This window comes from Rhincodon typus, unplaced genomic scaffold (assembly GCF_021869965.1).
Source record: "Rhincodon typus isolate 14 unplaced genomic scaffold, sRhiTyp1.1 hic_rhity00000095, whole genome shotgun sequence".
Classification (NCBI taxonomy): domain Eukaryota; kingdom Metazoa; phylum Chordata; class Chondrichthyes; order Orectolobiformes; family Rhincodontidae; genus Rhincodon; species Rhincodon typus.
The window spans coordinates 48,473-65,719 of NW_025965733.1; the positions used below are offsets into that span (position 1 = coordinate 48,473).

Genomic DNA, 17,247 nt, shown 5'->3' on the forward strand with positions numbered 1-17,247 from the left:
ACACACGCACACGCACAGGCACAGGCACACACACACACAGATACAGACAGACAGACACACGCCCTCTTGTACCTCTTACGTGATGTTGGATGGAAAGGTCCAGCAGCAGCATACAATTTTCCTTTATTCTTTCGTGGGATGTGTGTGTCACTGACAAGGCCAGCATTTGTTATGTGTCCCTAATTGCCCCTTACCTGAGTGGCCTGATCAGTCATTTCAGAGGGCAATTAAGAGTCAACCACATTGTTGTGGGTGTGGAGTCACATATAGGCCAGACCAGGTAAGGATGGCTGTTTCCTTCCCTAAAGGACATTAATGAACCAGATGGGTTTTTCCAACAATTGGCAATGGATTCATGGTCATCGTTACATTCTTAATCCCAGATTTTTATTGAGTTCACATTCCACCATCTGCCGTGGCGGGATTCGAACCCGGATCCCCAAAACATTACCTGGGTCTCTGGATTAACAGAGCAGATACCACTAGACCTAAAGTATATCCCTTTTAAAGTGTATAAGATCCAGAATGGTCCTGACAAGGTGAGACATGGAAAAGATGTTTCCCATTGTCGATGAGATGAGAACTGGGAGCACTTTTAAAATCAGGGGTCATCAGGACAGATGGAAGATCTTTTTTTCTCAAAGTGCTGTGTGACTTTGGAGCCCCTCTCCCTCAGGAGGTTGGGGGTGGGTGGGGGGGCAGTTGTTGAACGTTTATAAGGCAGAGGTGGATAGAGTCTTAGTTGGTCGGAGAATCAAAGGTTAGATTGGGCAGGGTGGGGGGATTGTGGGAAGGTTGGATTCAAAACACAAACAGATGGTATTGAATAGTGGAGCAGGCAGGTGGGGCTGAATGGCCTATATACCAAAGAACTGTCAAACATACATCATGGTATGACATGTTTTTGCTTAGAAAATGAGGGTAATTTGAGCTGCTTGGAATCCTTCACCCTGGTCCATTGTAGCTGTCGAGGAAACCAGTTCAGCAGGCCGTGTGATGGTCATCGTTGCTGCCCTCCCCTCACTGCCCATCAGGCTGAGGTGCTTGTGCCCAGTAGTGGCATTTGGAGACAACAGTGAGGGTTTGATATAAATGAAGATCTGTGAATCCAGCCCATTGCTCCAAGGGTCTGACCTTGATCTGAGCAGCCAGTACACCCCAGTATAAAGGAGAGTTTGGGGGAAGGGGAATGACAGACAGGCACTGACCCAGCTACCTGCAATTTTAAACCACGGCCATTGTTTCTCCCCCCCAGAGATTGTCCGTTTCCTGTTGAACCACCCGGTGAATGTGAATGACCCTGGGGGACCCTACTGTGAGGGGATCACACCACTTCACGATGCTATCACCTGTGGAAACTTCGATGTGGCTGAGCTACTGATTTTAAAAGGAGCCTCGGTGACAATGCGCAACGCCAAGGTAGGAAACGGGATCAGGTGGGAAACCTGGAAGCTGCCAGGGGGCAGCAATGCTGGGGCCAGATCGTGTGGATGGCTCGAGTTTTGAGCCTCTTAAACTTGGAGCCTGGCTTATCATTTTTTCATTTGCTCCAAATGCCTATTCCTGGAAGTTTTGTCCGAGAATTCTTTCCAAATTGCAGGTTAGAGATGATGTGCATATTGGAATGATCCCAATCAGACTCCGTTCCTGTGTATCTTGCCTGACGTTTAGCTGCTCTCTGCGGGTGAGTCAGTCTCTCATCGAATGTTCTACTGTCTGATCCTCAGGGTCACACCCCGCTGGACAGTCTACACGAGTGGAATCAGACTTACTGCAAACACCTGGATCAGGATACCAAACAGCAGTGCAAACGCATCGAGAAACTGCTGAGGAGCAGCTCAGCCAGAGGTGAGGAGGAAATCGGACCAATTGTGTTTGCAGGTTTATCTTACCAGCAATGTGAGGAAGACGGTGACCATCCCCCTCCCACTCTTATTGTTCTCCAGTCAGCTCAACTCCAACCCAGCACAGGAACGGGCTATTCAGCCTCCTCCCATAGAACATAGACCAGTACAGCACAGTCCAGGCCCTTTGGCCTGCGATGTTGTGCCAACCTATTGTCCTACTAAGATCAATCTACCCTGAATACCCTACGTTTTACTATCCTCCATCTGCCTCGCCAAGAGTCGCTTAAAAGTCTCTAAAGTATCTGACTCCACTACCACTGCTGGCAGCGCATTCCACGCGCCCACCACTCTCTGTGTGAAGAACCCACCTCTGATATCTCCCCTATACCTTCCTCCAATCACCTTAAAATTATGCCCCCTCATAATAGTCATTTCTACCCTGGGAAAAAGTCTCTGACTATCCACTCTATCTATGCCTCTCATCATCTTGTACACTTCTATCAAGTCACCTCTCATCCTTCTTCACTCTAATGAAAAAAACCCTAGCTCCCTCGACCTTTCCTCATAAGACCTGCCCTCCAGTCCAGGCAGCTTCCTGGTAAATCTCCTCTGCACCTTCTCTAAAGCTTCCACATCGTTCTTATAATGAGGTGACCAGAACTGAACACAATATTCCAAGTGTGGTCTAACAGAGTTTTATAGAGCTCTAGCATAACCTCGTGGCTCTTAAACACAATTCCCCTGCCAATGAAAGCCTACACACCATACGCCTTCTTTACAACCGTATCAACTTGGGTCACAACTTTGAGGGATCTATGGACGTGGACCCCAGGATCCCTCTGTTCCTCCACACTGCCAAGAATCCTGCCATTAACCCTGTATTCTGCATTCAAATTCAACCTTCCAAAATGAATCACTTCACACTTTTCTGGGTTGAATTCCATCTGCCACTTCTTTGCCCAGCTCTGCATCCTGTCAATGTCTCGTTGCAACCTACAACAGCCCTCCACGCTGTCCACAACTCCACCAACCTTCGTGTGATCAGCAAACTTACTAACCCACCCTTCCACTTCCTCATTCAAGTCATTTATAAAGATCACAAAGAGCAGAGATCCCAGAACACATCCCTGCAGAACACCACTGGTCACTGAGCTCCAGGCTGAATACTTTCCATCTACTACCACCCTCTGTCTTCTATTGGACACAAAAGTTTTGTATCCAGACAGCCAAATTTCCCTGAATCCCATGCCTCCTTACTTTCTGAATGAGCCTACCATGTGGAACCTTGTCGAATGCCTTGCTAAAATCCATCTACACCTCTTTAGAATTTTAATGGCATCCTTCCTCATGTAAATCTGCCTATACGCCGTTCCCTCTTAAACACACACAATATTGTGGGCAAGATGAACAGTATGTATGGGAATGAGGCCCACATTCTCACTGTCTGGTAAAGATCTTTGTGCTGAATTCCTGATTGGATTTCTTGATGGCAGTTTACATACAGAATGCCTCTAGTTTGGCTCCTCCCCACAAGTCGAAACACGCTGTGTATGCACTCAATGGGACAGTGTAGAGGGAGCTTTACTGTGTGTCTAATCCTGTGCTGACCCTGTCCTGGGAGTGTTTGATGGGGGACAGCGTAGAAGTCGCTTTACTGTATATCCAACCCTGTGCTGTCCCTGTCCTGGCAATTTTTGATGGGGATGGTGTAGCCCCGTGCTGTCCCTGTCCTGGGAGTGCTTGATAGGGATGGTGTACAGGGAGATTTATGTTCAGTTTATAGGTGTTGAGGAGGCTTTGCTTTGTATCTAATCCCATGCTGTCTCTGTCCTGTGAATGCTTGGTGCTGGTCAGTGCAGAGGGAGCTTTACTCTGTATGTAACCCTGCACTGACCTGGGAGTATGTGATGGGCTCAGTGTGAGGGAGCTTTGCTTTCCATTTGAAAGAATAGAGGAAGCTTTACTTTATCCCTATTCTGGGAGTGTTCGATGGGAATAGTGTAGAGAGGACTTTACTGTTAGTTTAAAAGAGTAGAGAGAGCTTTAATTTCATTTTAAAAAGGTCGAAAATGTTTTAATTTTAGCTTAAAATTAACTATTGGCATTATTATTAAATTAAATGTGCTTGACTTTGTTGCTTTTAGTGAAATATTGTTTTTACTTTTATTTCCTCTTCACAGATTTGCAGCCAGTTCAAGTCCTTCAAGACAGTGAACTGTTTGATTCTGAGAGTTCACAGCCACAGGAGTTAATCGAAGTGTGTGCTACTGCCTCTATGTCTGATCTCCCCAATGAGCGAGAGAGAGGATATCGGCGCAAGGATATGGTAGGTCAGTGTCGAAGCAGACCGGATTTGAGCACAGCTCCTGTGACCCAGACCAACCTGCTCTGGGCTCGGTTACACAGCACTGATGATCTGTCTGATGGCCCTGGCAAGCCTCTAGTGTCCAGTACCCAGATGACCACTCGCAACCGGCTGGATTGGTCTGCTCTCGGGGAGGAGGGCTCTTCTGAAGAGGAGGTTCCAGTGGAGCTGTGCCAACCGGTGAAGAAACGACACAGGATCATAGGTCAGATGTCTTCCACAGGCCCAGGACGGACAAACTCTAACAGTGGCCGATTACCCACTCTGGTTGATGACTCTGGTTCGAGTCAGGAAGAGGCGAGTGAGTGGCATTCGCCTGGGACAGGGCAGGAATGTGATTTTGATGCTCCCAGTGTTGGGACATCCACTTATGTGCAGGCTATCCGGAATTTAGGGAGTGCAAAATCCAGGATTTTATCCCAATCTTTAGCAGCGCCATCCGTTCAGCCAGCACCGGCCACCAGGAAGTCGGCGTTGATCCCAGATAGTGAGTACACGGAGGACAGCTGGCTGGACGATGATCTGGGTAATAGCCGAGCCAAGAAGAGACCCCGGGAACAGAGACATGTGGGCAGGGTCACTGACCCAGAGGAGCCTGGCCTCGGTGGCGAAGGTGATCCCAGTCGGAGCTCACATCTGCCTGGGAGCCGTGAGAGGACCACTGCGCAGAAAAAACGCTCAAAGCAGATGCGCATGACCCAGATAGTGGACAGGGTGGTGGTCAGGAGGACAGCAAATGACAGCAACAGCAACAATGTGAGGAGCACCTCCCTGGTCACTGGTACAACCAGCGAGCCAACATCAGCTTCCAGCTCACTGGTAATGTATGGAACCGTTCGGTATTCCACAGCGCTCTCCTCCCTGACCCTCTCAGACCAATCATCCCATCAGAATGAAGGGCCCATCAGTTCTATAGGGTGTCCCCCTGGGTTGGGCTGTGGCCCTACAGGGTGCCCCCTCCCAGGTCCAGTGGCCCTACAGGGTGCTCCCCCCCCCGGGTCAGTCTGCAGCTCTCACTAGTTTCTTGGTGTTACCAGCTCGGTGCTCAGTAACCCGTTGATCCTGTGCCCGTTCTCTTTCTCTCCCTCTCTCTCTCTCTCTCTCCAGGTTTCAACCCTACAGTTTGCACCTGTCACCCCAGCAGCACCTCCATCGATCAGAGTGAGGGTCAGAGTGCAAGATAATGTCTTCCTGATCCCAATAGCACACAGGTATGTTTGAGGCTGATTGGCAAGGGGGAAGGGTGTTGGTGGGTGTTGTTGGATTATAGAGTTATCAATAGCCAACTGAGTTTGATAATCCGATACCTCCAGACGATCAGCAGGCATGGACTGTACTGGCAGGAAATTTCAAATTCTGGGAGGCAGAGGACAGGTGAGGAATTAATCTGAAGAATATTTTCTTAATTCATGGAATATGTGTTCTTGGTTGGGCCAACATTTATTCCTCGGAGTAAACGTCACCAACGATCCATCCTGGTCCATCCACATTGATGCCACAGCCAAGAAAACACACCAACACCTCTATTTCCTCGGAAGGCTAAGGAAACGGGGCATGTCCACAACGACTCTGAGATGCACCATAGAAAGCATCCTATCCAGATGCATCACAGCTTGGTATGGCAACTGCCCAAGAAATTACACCGAGTTGTGAACACAGCCCAGTCCATCACAAAAACCAGCCTTCCTTCCATCGATTCTATTTACACTTCCCGTTACCTCAGGAAAGCAACCAACATCATCAAAGACCCCTCCCACCCCTGTTATACTCCCTTCCACCCTCTTATGTCAGGCAGAAGGTACAAAAGTTTGAAAGCAGATTTAAGAACAGCTTCTTCCCTGCTGTTACCAGGCTTATGAACAGACTCTCATATATTTGAGTTGATCTTTCTCTGCACCTTCTCTGTAGCTGTAACACTATATTCTGCATTCTGTTCTATTATCCTGATGTACTTACGTAAGGTATGATTTGTCTGGTTAACACGCGAAGCAATACTTTTCACTGTATCTCGGTACATGTTACAATAATAAATCAAATTATTGCCCAACCCTAGGTGAGCTGTCTTCTTGAACAGCTGCCATTCATTTGAACTGGTCAATCCTTTGTGAAGCAACTTCCAAATATTAAAGCCCTCTATCCAGTGATCGCTCAGCTCCTTACTAGTGCAGAATGCCAGCCTGTTCAATCTTTCCTGACAGGGATGACGTCTCTGCTGTCATTCTCGTAAACGCTTGTTCTTTCTCCGTTCCAAATATGGACATATGAACTGTGGAACAGTTCTCCCGAGCTTATTTCGTTCTGCCATGGGATGTAGGTGTCGCGAGCAAAGCCAGTATTCATTGACATCCCTGACTGTCCTTGATCAGAGGACCTTGTTCAGCCATTTCAGAGGGCAGTTATGAGACACCCACATTGCTGAGGGTCTGGAGTCATATGTAGGCCAGACCAGGTAAGGATGGCAGTTTCCTTCCCTAAAGGACATTAGTGAACCAGATGGGTTTTTATGATAATCAATAATACATTCACAGTCACTCGCTTTCAATTCCACAAGAGGGACAGCATGTCATCTTATGTTTAGGTGCCTTCAGGTCTCAACGTTAGGTAAATAATTTTACTGCGTGAACACCTCCTTCCATGTCGTTTACCCCACTGTCACACCCCACGTGCTGTTATGAAATAGGCTGCTTTCAGCACTGCTCACCCATTGTCTACAGCAGAATTAGCCAAGAAACTCAGCAGCTCTGGCAGCATCTGTGGAGAGAGAGGGAGAAAAACAGAGTTAATATTTTAGGTCCAGAGACCCTTCTTCAGAACCTGTGAGAAAAGGTCACTGGGCTCGAAATGTTAACTTTGCTTTTTCTCCACAGATGCTACCAGACCTGCTGAGTTTCTCCAGCAGTTTCTGGGGTTTTTTTTGTTTCAAATTTCCAGCATCTGCAGTTTTGTTGTTTTTTGTTTTAATGCTGTGGGGACAGCGGTATAAATCCCACCATTGCAGTTGGTGGAATTTCAATTTGATTAATTAATCTGGAATTGAAACACACGAAAGGGAATGCTGGATCACACCGTAGTTCCAGCTGAGAGTTTAACCTGTCTTTCCTCGTCCCACAGTGACACTGAGGTACGGACTGTTTCCTGGTTGGCAGAACAGGCCACTCAGCGACATTACCAAATGTGTGGGCTCCGGCCCAAGCTCATGCTGAAGAAGGAAGGGGCACTTCTGTCCCCACAGGATCCCATCATCCATGTTCTACAAAGCAACGAGGAGGTAAGACCAGCAACACTGTCTCAGCCTGGGGTTAGATACAGAGTAAACCTCCCTCTACACTGTCGCCATCAAACACTCCCAGGGCAGGGACAGCACAGGGTTAGATACAGAGTAAAGCTCTCTCTACACTGTCCCCGCATCAAACACTCCCAGGACAGGGACAGCACAGGGTTAGATACAGAGTAAAACTTCCTCTTCTCTTTCAAAACAGAAAATAAAGCTCGCTGTACTGACATTTTGTGACCAGCCCAATGTCTGGGTCAAAGCTGACCAAAGATGATGCTGTTCCCTCACAGCACTCTGCTTCGTGAGACACTGAGTTTGAGGTGACAAACTCACCTTTGCTTCCATTTGTGTTTTTCAGGTCCTGGCTGAGGTCGTGTCCTGGGATCTGCCTCCACTCTCTGAACGATACAAGAGGGCCTGTGACAGTCTGTCATTGGGTAAGGAGAGAGATGTTAACAACAGTCTAAGTGTTGTGATTTACTGATGACTCTCTAACCTCCTTTGGCTCTCCCGACCTTGCCAGATCTTGGTGATTCTCCATTCTGACCTCTTGTGTATCCAGTGACTTCCATCGCTCCAGTATTGGCTGCACCTTAAGCTTCCGAGGGCCCAAAGCTTTGGGATTCTCTCCCTCTTTCCCTCCCCTCCATCTTCAAACTGTGCACTCTTTGGTCTCCTGCCCTGAAACACTCAGTGTCCAGTGTATCTGATTGCGTATTTGCGATGGTTTCCCAGTTGTCCTTGTCACTGTTATGTTGGTATTGTTCTGAGCGGTTTCCCAGTTGTTGCTGATCTGGATATTCCTGTTCCTCTTTCTCTAGCTGTTAATGGTCTGGTGTTGAGGGTGTGTGAGACCCAGGAGAACAGTCCCTGCTTCCAGCTATCCAGCCTGTCGCTGACCAAGGAGCACCTGACCCCCCTCCTGCGGGCCCTCAAACTGCAGACCACTGTCCGGCAGCTCTGCCTCTCCGCCAATCGTCTTGGTGACGATGCCATGGAGGAACTGGTGGCCTGCCTGGTGACCATGCCCAACCTGTCCGTGCTGGACCTCTCCTCCAATCAGATCACACACCAAGGCCTGAGGACTCTCTGTGAGACCAGCAGAGTCTCCCAGGATGCCCCATTCCAAGTGAGTACCTGAACTTTGAGTTTGTTTTGTGCAGTCGGTGCTGTCTGTGCAAGTTCATTTAAACCGGAACAGTCCAGCCTGCGTCTTTGAAATGAAAAGCTGTGAAGAGTCCATTAACTCTCTAGCAACAGGGGCGAATCATGGAAGTTTGATACAGATTCTCAGTTAAACAGGCCATTCAGCCCCACTGTTCTGTGCTAGTGTTTATACTCTACACCTGTTACTAATTACCACTCCCCAGCCTAGTACCATGTAATGTCACTGGACTGTTAATTCATTGACCCAGTTTAACGTGCTGGGGATGAAAACAGAAATTGCTGGAAAAGCCCCGCAGGTCTGGCACCATCTGTGGAGAGAAGGACTCACCGATGCAGAGTCACTGGGCCTGAAACGTCAACTCTGCCTTCTCTGCACAGGTGCTGCCAGACCTGCTGAGCCTTTCCAGCAATTTCTGTTTTTGTTTCTGATTTCCAGCATCTGCAGTTCTTTTGGTTTTAATTTAATATTCTGGTGACATGGGTTTGAACCCATGAAAGTCTGAGATCAAAATCCTAATGGTGACTGTGTAACCATTGTCAACTGTTGTAAAGACCCCTCTGGTTCACCAGTTCTTTTTAGGGATGCCTACACGTGACTCCAGACCCACAGTAACACGGTTGACTCCTAACTAGGGTAATCAATGCTGGCTTAACCAGCAACACTCACATCCCATGGTCAAATTAAAAAGAAGCTTCCATTTCTGTACATTAATGTGATGAATCAGCACTTCACAGAGAGTTCCACATTCTCTTCACTCTGTGTGTAAAGAAGCTCCCTTCTCCATTCTTTATCTGTCAGTGGTGATACCTTGCTCTGGACATTCCCAGGAAGAGAAGTCATTTCTCTATCTCTCCCCTGTGTAACCTGATAGACCAGGAGACTTGCCAGATCCTGGAAGATGGGTTGTAGTTCTCGCCCACTCTTCTTAACTTGGGGAAGGATCTGAAGGTATTGGAGCAGCTGCAGCAAAGATTCACAAGGATGAGGGACTTCAGGGACACAAATAGTTTGGAGAAGACAGGGTTGCGAGGAGCTTTGAGAGACGTTTTCAAAATCATGAGGGTCTGGACAGAATAGACAGGGACAAACAAAAACAGAAATTGCTGGAAAAACCCAGAAGGGTCACTGGACTGAAACATTAACTCTGCTTTCTCTCCACAGATGCTGCTAGATCTTATGAGTTTCTCTAGCACTTTCTGTTTGTATTTCTGATTTCCAGCATTGGCAGTTCTTTCAGTTTCCTTGTATAGACAGGGACGATCAGCCGTGATCATATTGAATGATGGAGTAGGCTGGAAGGGCTGAATGGCTGCCTTCTGCTCCTAGTTTCTATGTTTCTACTGGTGGAAGCTTCAAGAACCAGAGGGCACAGATTAAAGGCAATTGGCAAAAAAAGCTAAGAGGAAAAGATTTTTCACACAGCAAGTGGTCAGGATCTGAATATGCTGCTCTGTGTGTTGTGCGCATGTGTGCATGCGCGCGAGGGGTGGAGGTGGTTCAATCAGAGCTTTCAGTCAGGAATTGGAGAATTGTCTGAGAAGCAACCAAATGGTCTAGCCTAAGGGCAGATAGCAGAGGACTGGCACAAGGTGAATTGCTCATGGAGAGAGCTAGCAGAGACATGGCAGGCCAAATGAACTCTTTAGACTGTTCACTGAATCTATAGTTTTCTCATTTCTGTTTTTTCTTTAAACTATACCTGAGAGATCATTGTGGGGCGCGTTACGTTATGAAGGAAAGCTTTTTGCTCATGGTTTTAAATCGATGAGCCATGGTTACTGAACCACTTGCCAGAGGGAACAGCTTCTCCCCACTTGGTTCATCAAACTCCTTCAGAATTTTGAACATCTCTATGACATTTGACTGATGTTCTCTACTGGGAGAACAATCCCAGCTTCTCCACTCTTTCCATCTGATTAATTGCTGCTAAACCTACTCGGTACTGCTTCCAGCCTTTTGCAACCTTCCTAAGTTGTACACAAAGCTCCAGCTAGGGCTGAACCAGTGGTCTACAAATGTTCAGCCTGGCTTCTTTGTTATTATGTTCAATGTCCCCGTTTAAAAAGCCACATTGTTATGTGCAGTTATTTAACCATCTTAGCAACTTGACCTACCACCTACAAGGATTTGTAAATATGCACTCCTAGGCTCCCACTATATTTCCCTCAAAATTTATATGATTATGTCTCTCCATCGGGTTTCTCTCAACTGTGTCATTTCAGATTTATCCACATCAAACTATATCTGCCCATTTCAGTCAGTCCCTTTCTCTAACTGTCCTCACTATTATGTTGCCAAATTTTGAATCGTTTGCAAACTTTGAAGATGTGCTGCCTGTACGCAGTTTGGGCTGTCACTATTGACTCACTGTGTGTGTGTGTGTGTGTGTTGCAGTGTGAAGAGCATCTCTCTCACTGTACTTTCTGCCTCATTCCCTGCTCTGAGGCTGCTTGGCCTGTGAGACAAAGGTGACACTGACCTTTCTACCAACAGAATAATCTCCAGGTAACCCTGCGACCAACACCACTGACAGATCCCTTCTCCAAGTCATAGTGATTCACTGCAGTGTTCCTTTAATTCTCCTCTCACCCTATCCCACTCCTACTCTATTCACCCCTCTTTAACGGAAGTTAATTAGCATGGGGAGGGTCTCAGCTATTTCCTGCACAAGTAGAAGGAAAGCATCAGGCATGGGAGCAGTGTCAGGAGGATTCTCTGCGGAATTGTTCGACAAAGTTCTTTTGTGTTTCAGAGTCTGGAGGAGTTGAACCTCAGCCTCAATCCTTTGGGTGACGGCTGCTCTCAGTCTATAGCCTCTCTCATCAAATCCTGCCCTCTACTGAGCACGCTGAAATTCCAGGCCTGTGGGCTCACAGCCAAGTTCCTGCAGAATTACCGCCTCCTGCTGACAGAAGCTATGAAAGGTAAGAGCCAGCTTCTGCTTAGAGCTAGCTGACTGCTGTGGTTTAATGTTCAGTGTGTATGTTCATCAAGACAACGGCCTAGTGGTATTAACTCAGAGACCTAGCTGATGTTCTGGGGACCTGGGTTCAAATCCTGCCACAGCAGATGGTGGAATTTGAATTCAGTAAAAAAAATCTGGAATTAAGAGTCTAATTGTTATCAATTGTTGGAAAAACCCAACTGGTTCACTGACGTCCTTTGGGAAAGGAAACTGCCATTGTTACCTGGTCTGGCCTACTTGTGACTCCAGGGTGAAGTAATGTGTGTGACTGTGTAATCTGAGCAATTAGGAATGGGTAATAAATGCTGACCCAGCCAGCGAAACCAACATCCTGTGAATGAATTTTTTTTTTTAAAGTTGTGAAATACTCCAAACCACATGTTATGGAGCCACGTGTTCAGAGGGGTGACCAAAATCTTGGTCAAAGATTGTACGGAGTGTCCTGAAGGGAAAAGGGGAGGTTTAGAAAGGGATTTTCCAGAACGTGGGACCTCGGCAGTGAAGACCCAGCTACTGGTGGTATGGCGTGTTTCAAATCAGGACATATACAAGGGGCCAAGGTGGTTAGACCGGAAGGTATCTGAGGGTTATGGGACTGGGATAGATACAGAGTTGAGAAGGGGCTGAAGTCTTTTTAACTCGAGGCTTAGCTTGACTCGGAGCTAATGTAGGTCAGCGAACAGAGGGCTGGTTGGTGAAGGGGCTGTGTTGTAAGTTTGGGATGAACTTAAGTTCACCGAGAGTGGAAGTATGTATGGATGTCTGTCTCTGGGATTCTACACACATAGTAACAGCTTGTGGAACAGTGATGTGCAGTTATCAGCGCAATCTCAGTTAACTGATGAAGTCACGACGCAATAAATGAAATAAATAGCCTTTGGTGCTGGTACCAATTTATGGTGTTAATGTAGCAGTGGGCGGGGCCCGTTGGAAGGGACTTCCAGATAGGCTGTAACCTATGCCTGTAACCTTCCACAGTTTGAGAGTCATAGAGTCATACAGCACAGAAACAGACCCTTCGGTCTAACCAGTCCATGCCGAACATAATCCCAAACTAAACTGGTCCCACCTGTCTGCTCTTGGCCCATATCCCTCCAAACTTTTTCTGTTCATGTATCTGTCCAAATATCTTTTAAACCATTGTAATTGTACCCATATCATCCACTTCCTCAGGAAGTTCATCCCACACACAAAGCACATTGTGTAAAAAATTTGCCTCCTCTGTCTTGTTTAAATATCTGTCCTCTCACCTTAAAAATGTGCCCACTCGTCTTGAAATCCCCTATTCTAGGGGATCTATCCATAACTCTAACTCTATCCATACCTCTCATGATTTTATAAACTTCTATAAGGCTGCCTCTCAACCTCCTATATTGCAGTGAAAAATGTCCCAGCCTTTCTTTATAACTCAAACCTTCCATACCCAACAACATCCTGGTAAATCTCTTCTGAACCCTGTCCAGCTTAATAATATCCTTCCTACAACTGGGCGACCAGAACTGTATTCCAGAAGAGGCCTCACCAATGTCCTGTACAACCTTAACACGATTTGCCAACTCCTACGGTCAAATGACTGAGCAATGAAGGCAAGCGTGCCAAATGCCTTTTTAACCACCCTGTCTATATGTGATGCAAACTTCAAAGAATTATGTACCTGCACCTCTAGGTCCCTCTGCTCTACAACACTACCCAAGGCCCTACCTTTAATTGTATAATCCCTTCCCTTGGTTGTTGTACCAAAATGCATTAGCTCGCATTTATCAAGATTGAATTCCATCTGCCATTTTTCAGCCCGTTGACCCACTTGATCAAGATCCCTTTGTAATCTTAGAAAACTTTCCTCACTGTCTACTTTGCGATCAATTTTGGTGTCGTCCACAAATTTACTGACCATGTGAATGTGAAATTGATGTGAAATTAATCAGTCTGGCCACAGGAAAGGACGATGAGAAAACTCTTTTTGGATGCTATTGACCAGGACTGTGGCTCCCAGCACTCAGTGTGGTGGTAGATGTGTGTATATCGTAAGGACAGGAAGTGCTTGCGAACACGTACTCTGGGGAGAGAGGGAGGTGGTGGGGACTGTGTGGATTCGAACTGCCTATTGTCCCCGTCCTCACACTGACCTTACTGACATTTCTCCTGTTTTCACCCAGGCGCAGGGCACTTGAAGACAGTCTGCCTGTCACACAATGCTCTGGGCTCAGTAGGAACTGAGCTGATCCTACAGAGCCTGCCTCAGCACACCGTCAGCCATCTGGATATCGCCGCCGTGATCAGTAACCACGGTGACACTTTGGTAATGGAGCACCTTGCCAGATACCTGTCCCAGGTCAGTTCTGAGAATAAGTGCAGGGAGAGTCTGTACGTGCTAACATTATTTATCAGGCTAGTTCATCTGCGCACTATTTGTTTTTAAATGTATCTCATTGATCAGCATTCTGTGATCGGTTAATGGTACGTGTCTGTCTCTCTCCTCCTCATATCCAGGGTGATTGCAATCTGACCCATCTTAACCTCTCTGGGAATCACCTGACTGATGATTCTGTCAGAGATCTGTGCAGGTAACTCTCTTTTAATACTGCACTCCAATGCTCTTCCCAGTTTGAGTATCTCCTGGCCGCAGAACAAATATTGTCAATGATCTTCTCACTGCAGTGAGCATTCTCTCGCTGTCTCTCTCGCGCGCTCTCTCTCTCTCTCTCTGGCGTGCTGTCTCTCGCTCACTCGCCCTCTTGCCCCCTTGCACTGTCTTTCTTTCTCTCTCTCTCTCTCTCTCTCTCTCTCACACACCATATAGTGGCTTTGCACCTGAGACACGATGAGGTAAGCCAGAGGAACACCCTCAGCCAGCGCTGGGTTTGGACCCAAATTGTTGGAATTACTCTGAGCAAACAGTCGTTCGCCACCAGGTTAATGATCCACTGCTGCCTTTTTTAAAAAAAACTTTATCGGTTGTGGGTATCTTGGTTACCCATCTTAAATTGCCTTTAACTGAGCTTGCTCATCCATTCCAAAAGGTCATTAAGAGACAGCCACATTGCTGTGGATCTGGAGTCACTTGTAGGCCAGACCAGGCAAAGATGGCAGTTTCCTTCCCTAAAAGTCATTTGTGAACTTAGATGACTTAGTTCTCTTCACTGCTTTAAACTGAAAGTAAAGCTCTCTCTATACTGCTCCTCCATCAAGCACTCCCAGGACAGGAACAGCATGGGGTTAGATACAGAGTAAAGCTCCCTCTACACTAGCACTCCCAGGACAGGAAACAGCATGGGGTTAGATACAGAGTAAAGCTTCCTCTACACTGTCCCCTATCAAACACTGCCAGAAAAGGGATAGCACGGGGTTAGATACAGAATGCTAAATGATAATGTTGCGCCTCTCGATTTGATCTGCTTCAGGTGCCTGTTACTGTGTCCATCCCTGGTTTCTCTGGATGTTTCAGCCAATTCTGGGATAACGACAGTGGGAGTGGAGATGCTGTTTGGTGCGGTGAGAGAGCGGAGCTGTGGAATGCAGTACCTGAATGTTTCTGGTGGGTACTGGGGCCACAGCCTGGTGTGTAGCAATGCAATGTGATCTGATCCAGGGGGTGTGTGTGTGTGTGGGGGCGGGGTGAGGGAGACGGTGTTGCTGAGTGCGCTGAACCACGGCTCTGTGACTCACAGCCCCTCAGGGAACTCTTCCGTTATTCCCCCCCACAAACTCCTCAGTTTCTGACTCTATCCTTCAAAACCATTTTAACAGTGTACATCTGTAAATGAGCTTCGGTAACCTCTCCTACTAGCCAATCAGATGTTTGGATGTTGACTGTACTTCAAAACACTCCTGTGAAGCACCTTGGCAATGTTGAAGGTGCTATGTGAATGCAGGTTTTTGTTGACTTCTTCAGCACTGATTGTCAATCGCTGATTCCCGATTGGGATCAATGACTGTGTTCCCTGGCTCATTGACTTGCTGATTGAGAGCCACCCGCTGCCTGTGTGTAGACTGTCAGCCCAGGACGGGGCAGGCCCTTACCCAGGGGTGACTAACAGACTAGAGAAAGCCAAGAGTAAACACAGCCCATGACCAGTGACCGGCAGTAACTGCTCGCTAACCGAGAGAGCCTAAGCCAGGAGTGCATCGTCACCGTCATCGTCATTCCCGTCACAGCACAGACAGCAGCAATGAACCTCAACCATCTGCAGGATCTCGGAGGGTAAATGTGCCTCAGGTTAACGTCACATTCGTAGAATCATAGAAACCCTACAGTGTGGAAACAGGCCCTTCAGCCCAACAAGTCCACACTGATCCTCAGAACATCCCACCCAGAAACATCTCCCTATAATACACCTAATCTACACATCCCCGAACACTACGGGCAATTTAACATGGCCAAACCACATAGCCTGCATATCTTTGGACTGTGGGAGGAAACCGGAGCACCCAGAGGAAACCCACGCAGACACAGGGAGAATGTGCAAACTCCTCACAGACAGTCACCCGAGGGTAGAATTGAACCCGGGTCCCTGGTGCTGTGAGGCAGCAGTGCTAACCACTGAGCCACCATGCCACCCCATTCAAAAGATATACTTCCAGACCCTCCGGCAGTGCAGCATTCCCTCATATGACACTGCTTATGGAAGTCTGATGTACACACTCAGTTCCTAAGTGCAATTTCAACATACAACCTCTGGGTCAGCTGTAGGTGGACGATAAACAGTATCCTCGCCAGGGAACACCTGCACGTAGTGATCTTTGTTCTGATTTGCAGGCAGTTAAGAAAATTGACTTAGGAAAGAGTGGTCCATTTTGTACTGGTCTCGGGGATGATGCACTGACCAGCGGTTTGCTCCCTGTTTGTCTTTCAGGCTCCTCTGTCCATGGCCCATCAAACGTCACGGCCCTCGGAGTAAAGCTTGGTGAGCTGAGGCTCTGCAGCAGCTGTCTCGATAAGTACGAGAAGGACAGTGTGCTGAGCAGCTGGCAGGATGGGGTAGCACACAAGGTTCAGACTGTGTCCCACCTCCACAAGTGTCTGATCAGGGCACTGCCCAGCAGCCTCTCCTAAAACACAGTCCTCCTTTCACACATGTCGCTGTTTATATGTAACTAACATATTTTTATCTGTGCATTTTGTTCTGATTGTACAATATGTATTAAACTAGAGATATCTACAGACTGTGTGTGTGTGTGTATCTGTGTGTGTCTGATTCTCACCTGCTGTTATAGACACTGCACCGTGACATCCACCTGCTGATCTCCCATGTCCGTGCGCTCAACAAACTCTCGCCAAAGTGACTGTGGAAATGTCAGGTTGTTCTAAAACCATCTGGCACACTCAGGTTCAGGAAGGAAGGAAGTCTGCCTTCCCTACCCAGTCCGGATTATGTGTGATACCAGATTGATTCCTGAATTCTGAAGCCATTCAGTTGCGTAAATACACCTGCAAAACTTTTGTTTTAAAAAGGATAGACCACTAGGCATTGACCTTCGTTTTGAATGGGTTCCCATTCTGCCTCCTCACAGGTTGGGTTCCCATAAGAAATAGAAACAGGAGTCGGCCATTCGGCCCCTTGAATCTACTTCTTCATTCAATAGGATCGTGGCTGATCCAACATTCCTCACATCCACTTTCCCTTGATT

General features: G+C 47.3%; 1 protein-coding gene across 1 annotated transcript in view; it reads left to right on the forward strand.

Annotated features, from left to right (window-relative positions):
• Window positions 1–16,780, forward strand: part of LOC109926127 (tonsoku-like protein) — a 38,817-nt gene extending 22,037 nt beyond the window's left edge. Inside the window, exons 12-23 of the mRNA XM_048621191.1 lie at window positions 1,256–1,419; window positions 1,728–1,848; window positions 4,028–5,031; window positions 5,233–5,423; window positions 7,324–7,480; window positions 7,845–7,923; window positions 8,308–8,615; window positions 11,407–11,578; window positions 13,776–13,951; window positions 14,110–14,183; window positions 15,021–15,154; window positions 16,473–16,780. Coding sequence (XP_048477148.1) covers window positions 1,256–1,419; window positions 1,728–1,848; window positions 4,028–5,031; window positions 5,233–5,423; window positions 7,324–7,480; window positions 7,845–7,923; window positions 8,308–8,615; window positions 11,407–11,578; window positions 13,776–13,951; window positions 14,110–14,183; window positions 15,021–15,154; window positions 16,473–16,672 — 2,780 coding nt within the window. The 3' untranslated portion in view covers window positions 16,673–16,780. The remainder of the gene's footprint in view (window positions 1–1,255; window positions 1,420–1,727; window positions 1,849–4,027; window positions 5,032–5,232; window positions 5,424–7,323; window positions 7,481–7,844; window positions 7,924–8,307; window positions 8,616–11,406; window positions 11,579–13,775; window positions 13,952–14,109; window positions 14,184–15,020; window positions 15,155–16,472) is intronic.
• Window positions 16,781–17,247: the final 467 nt, after the last annotated feature.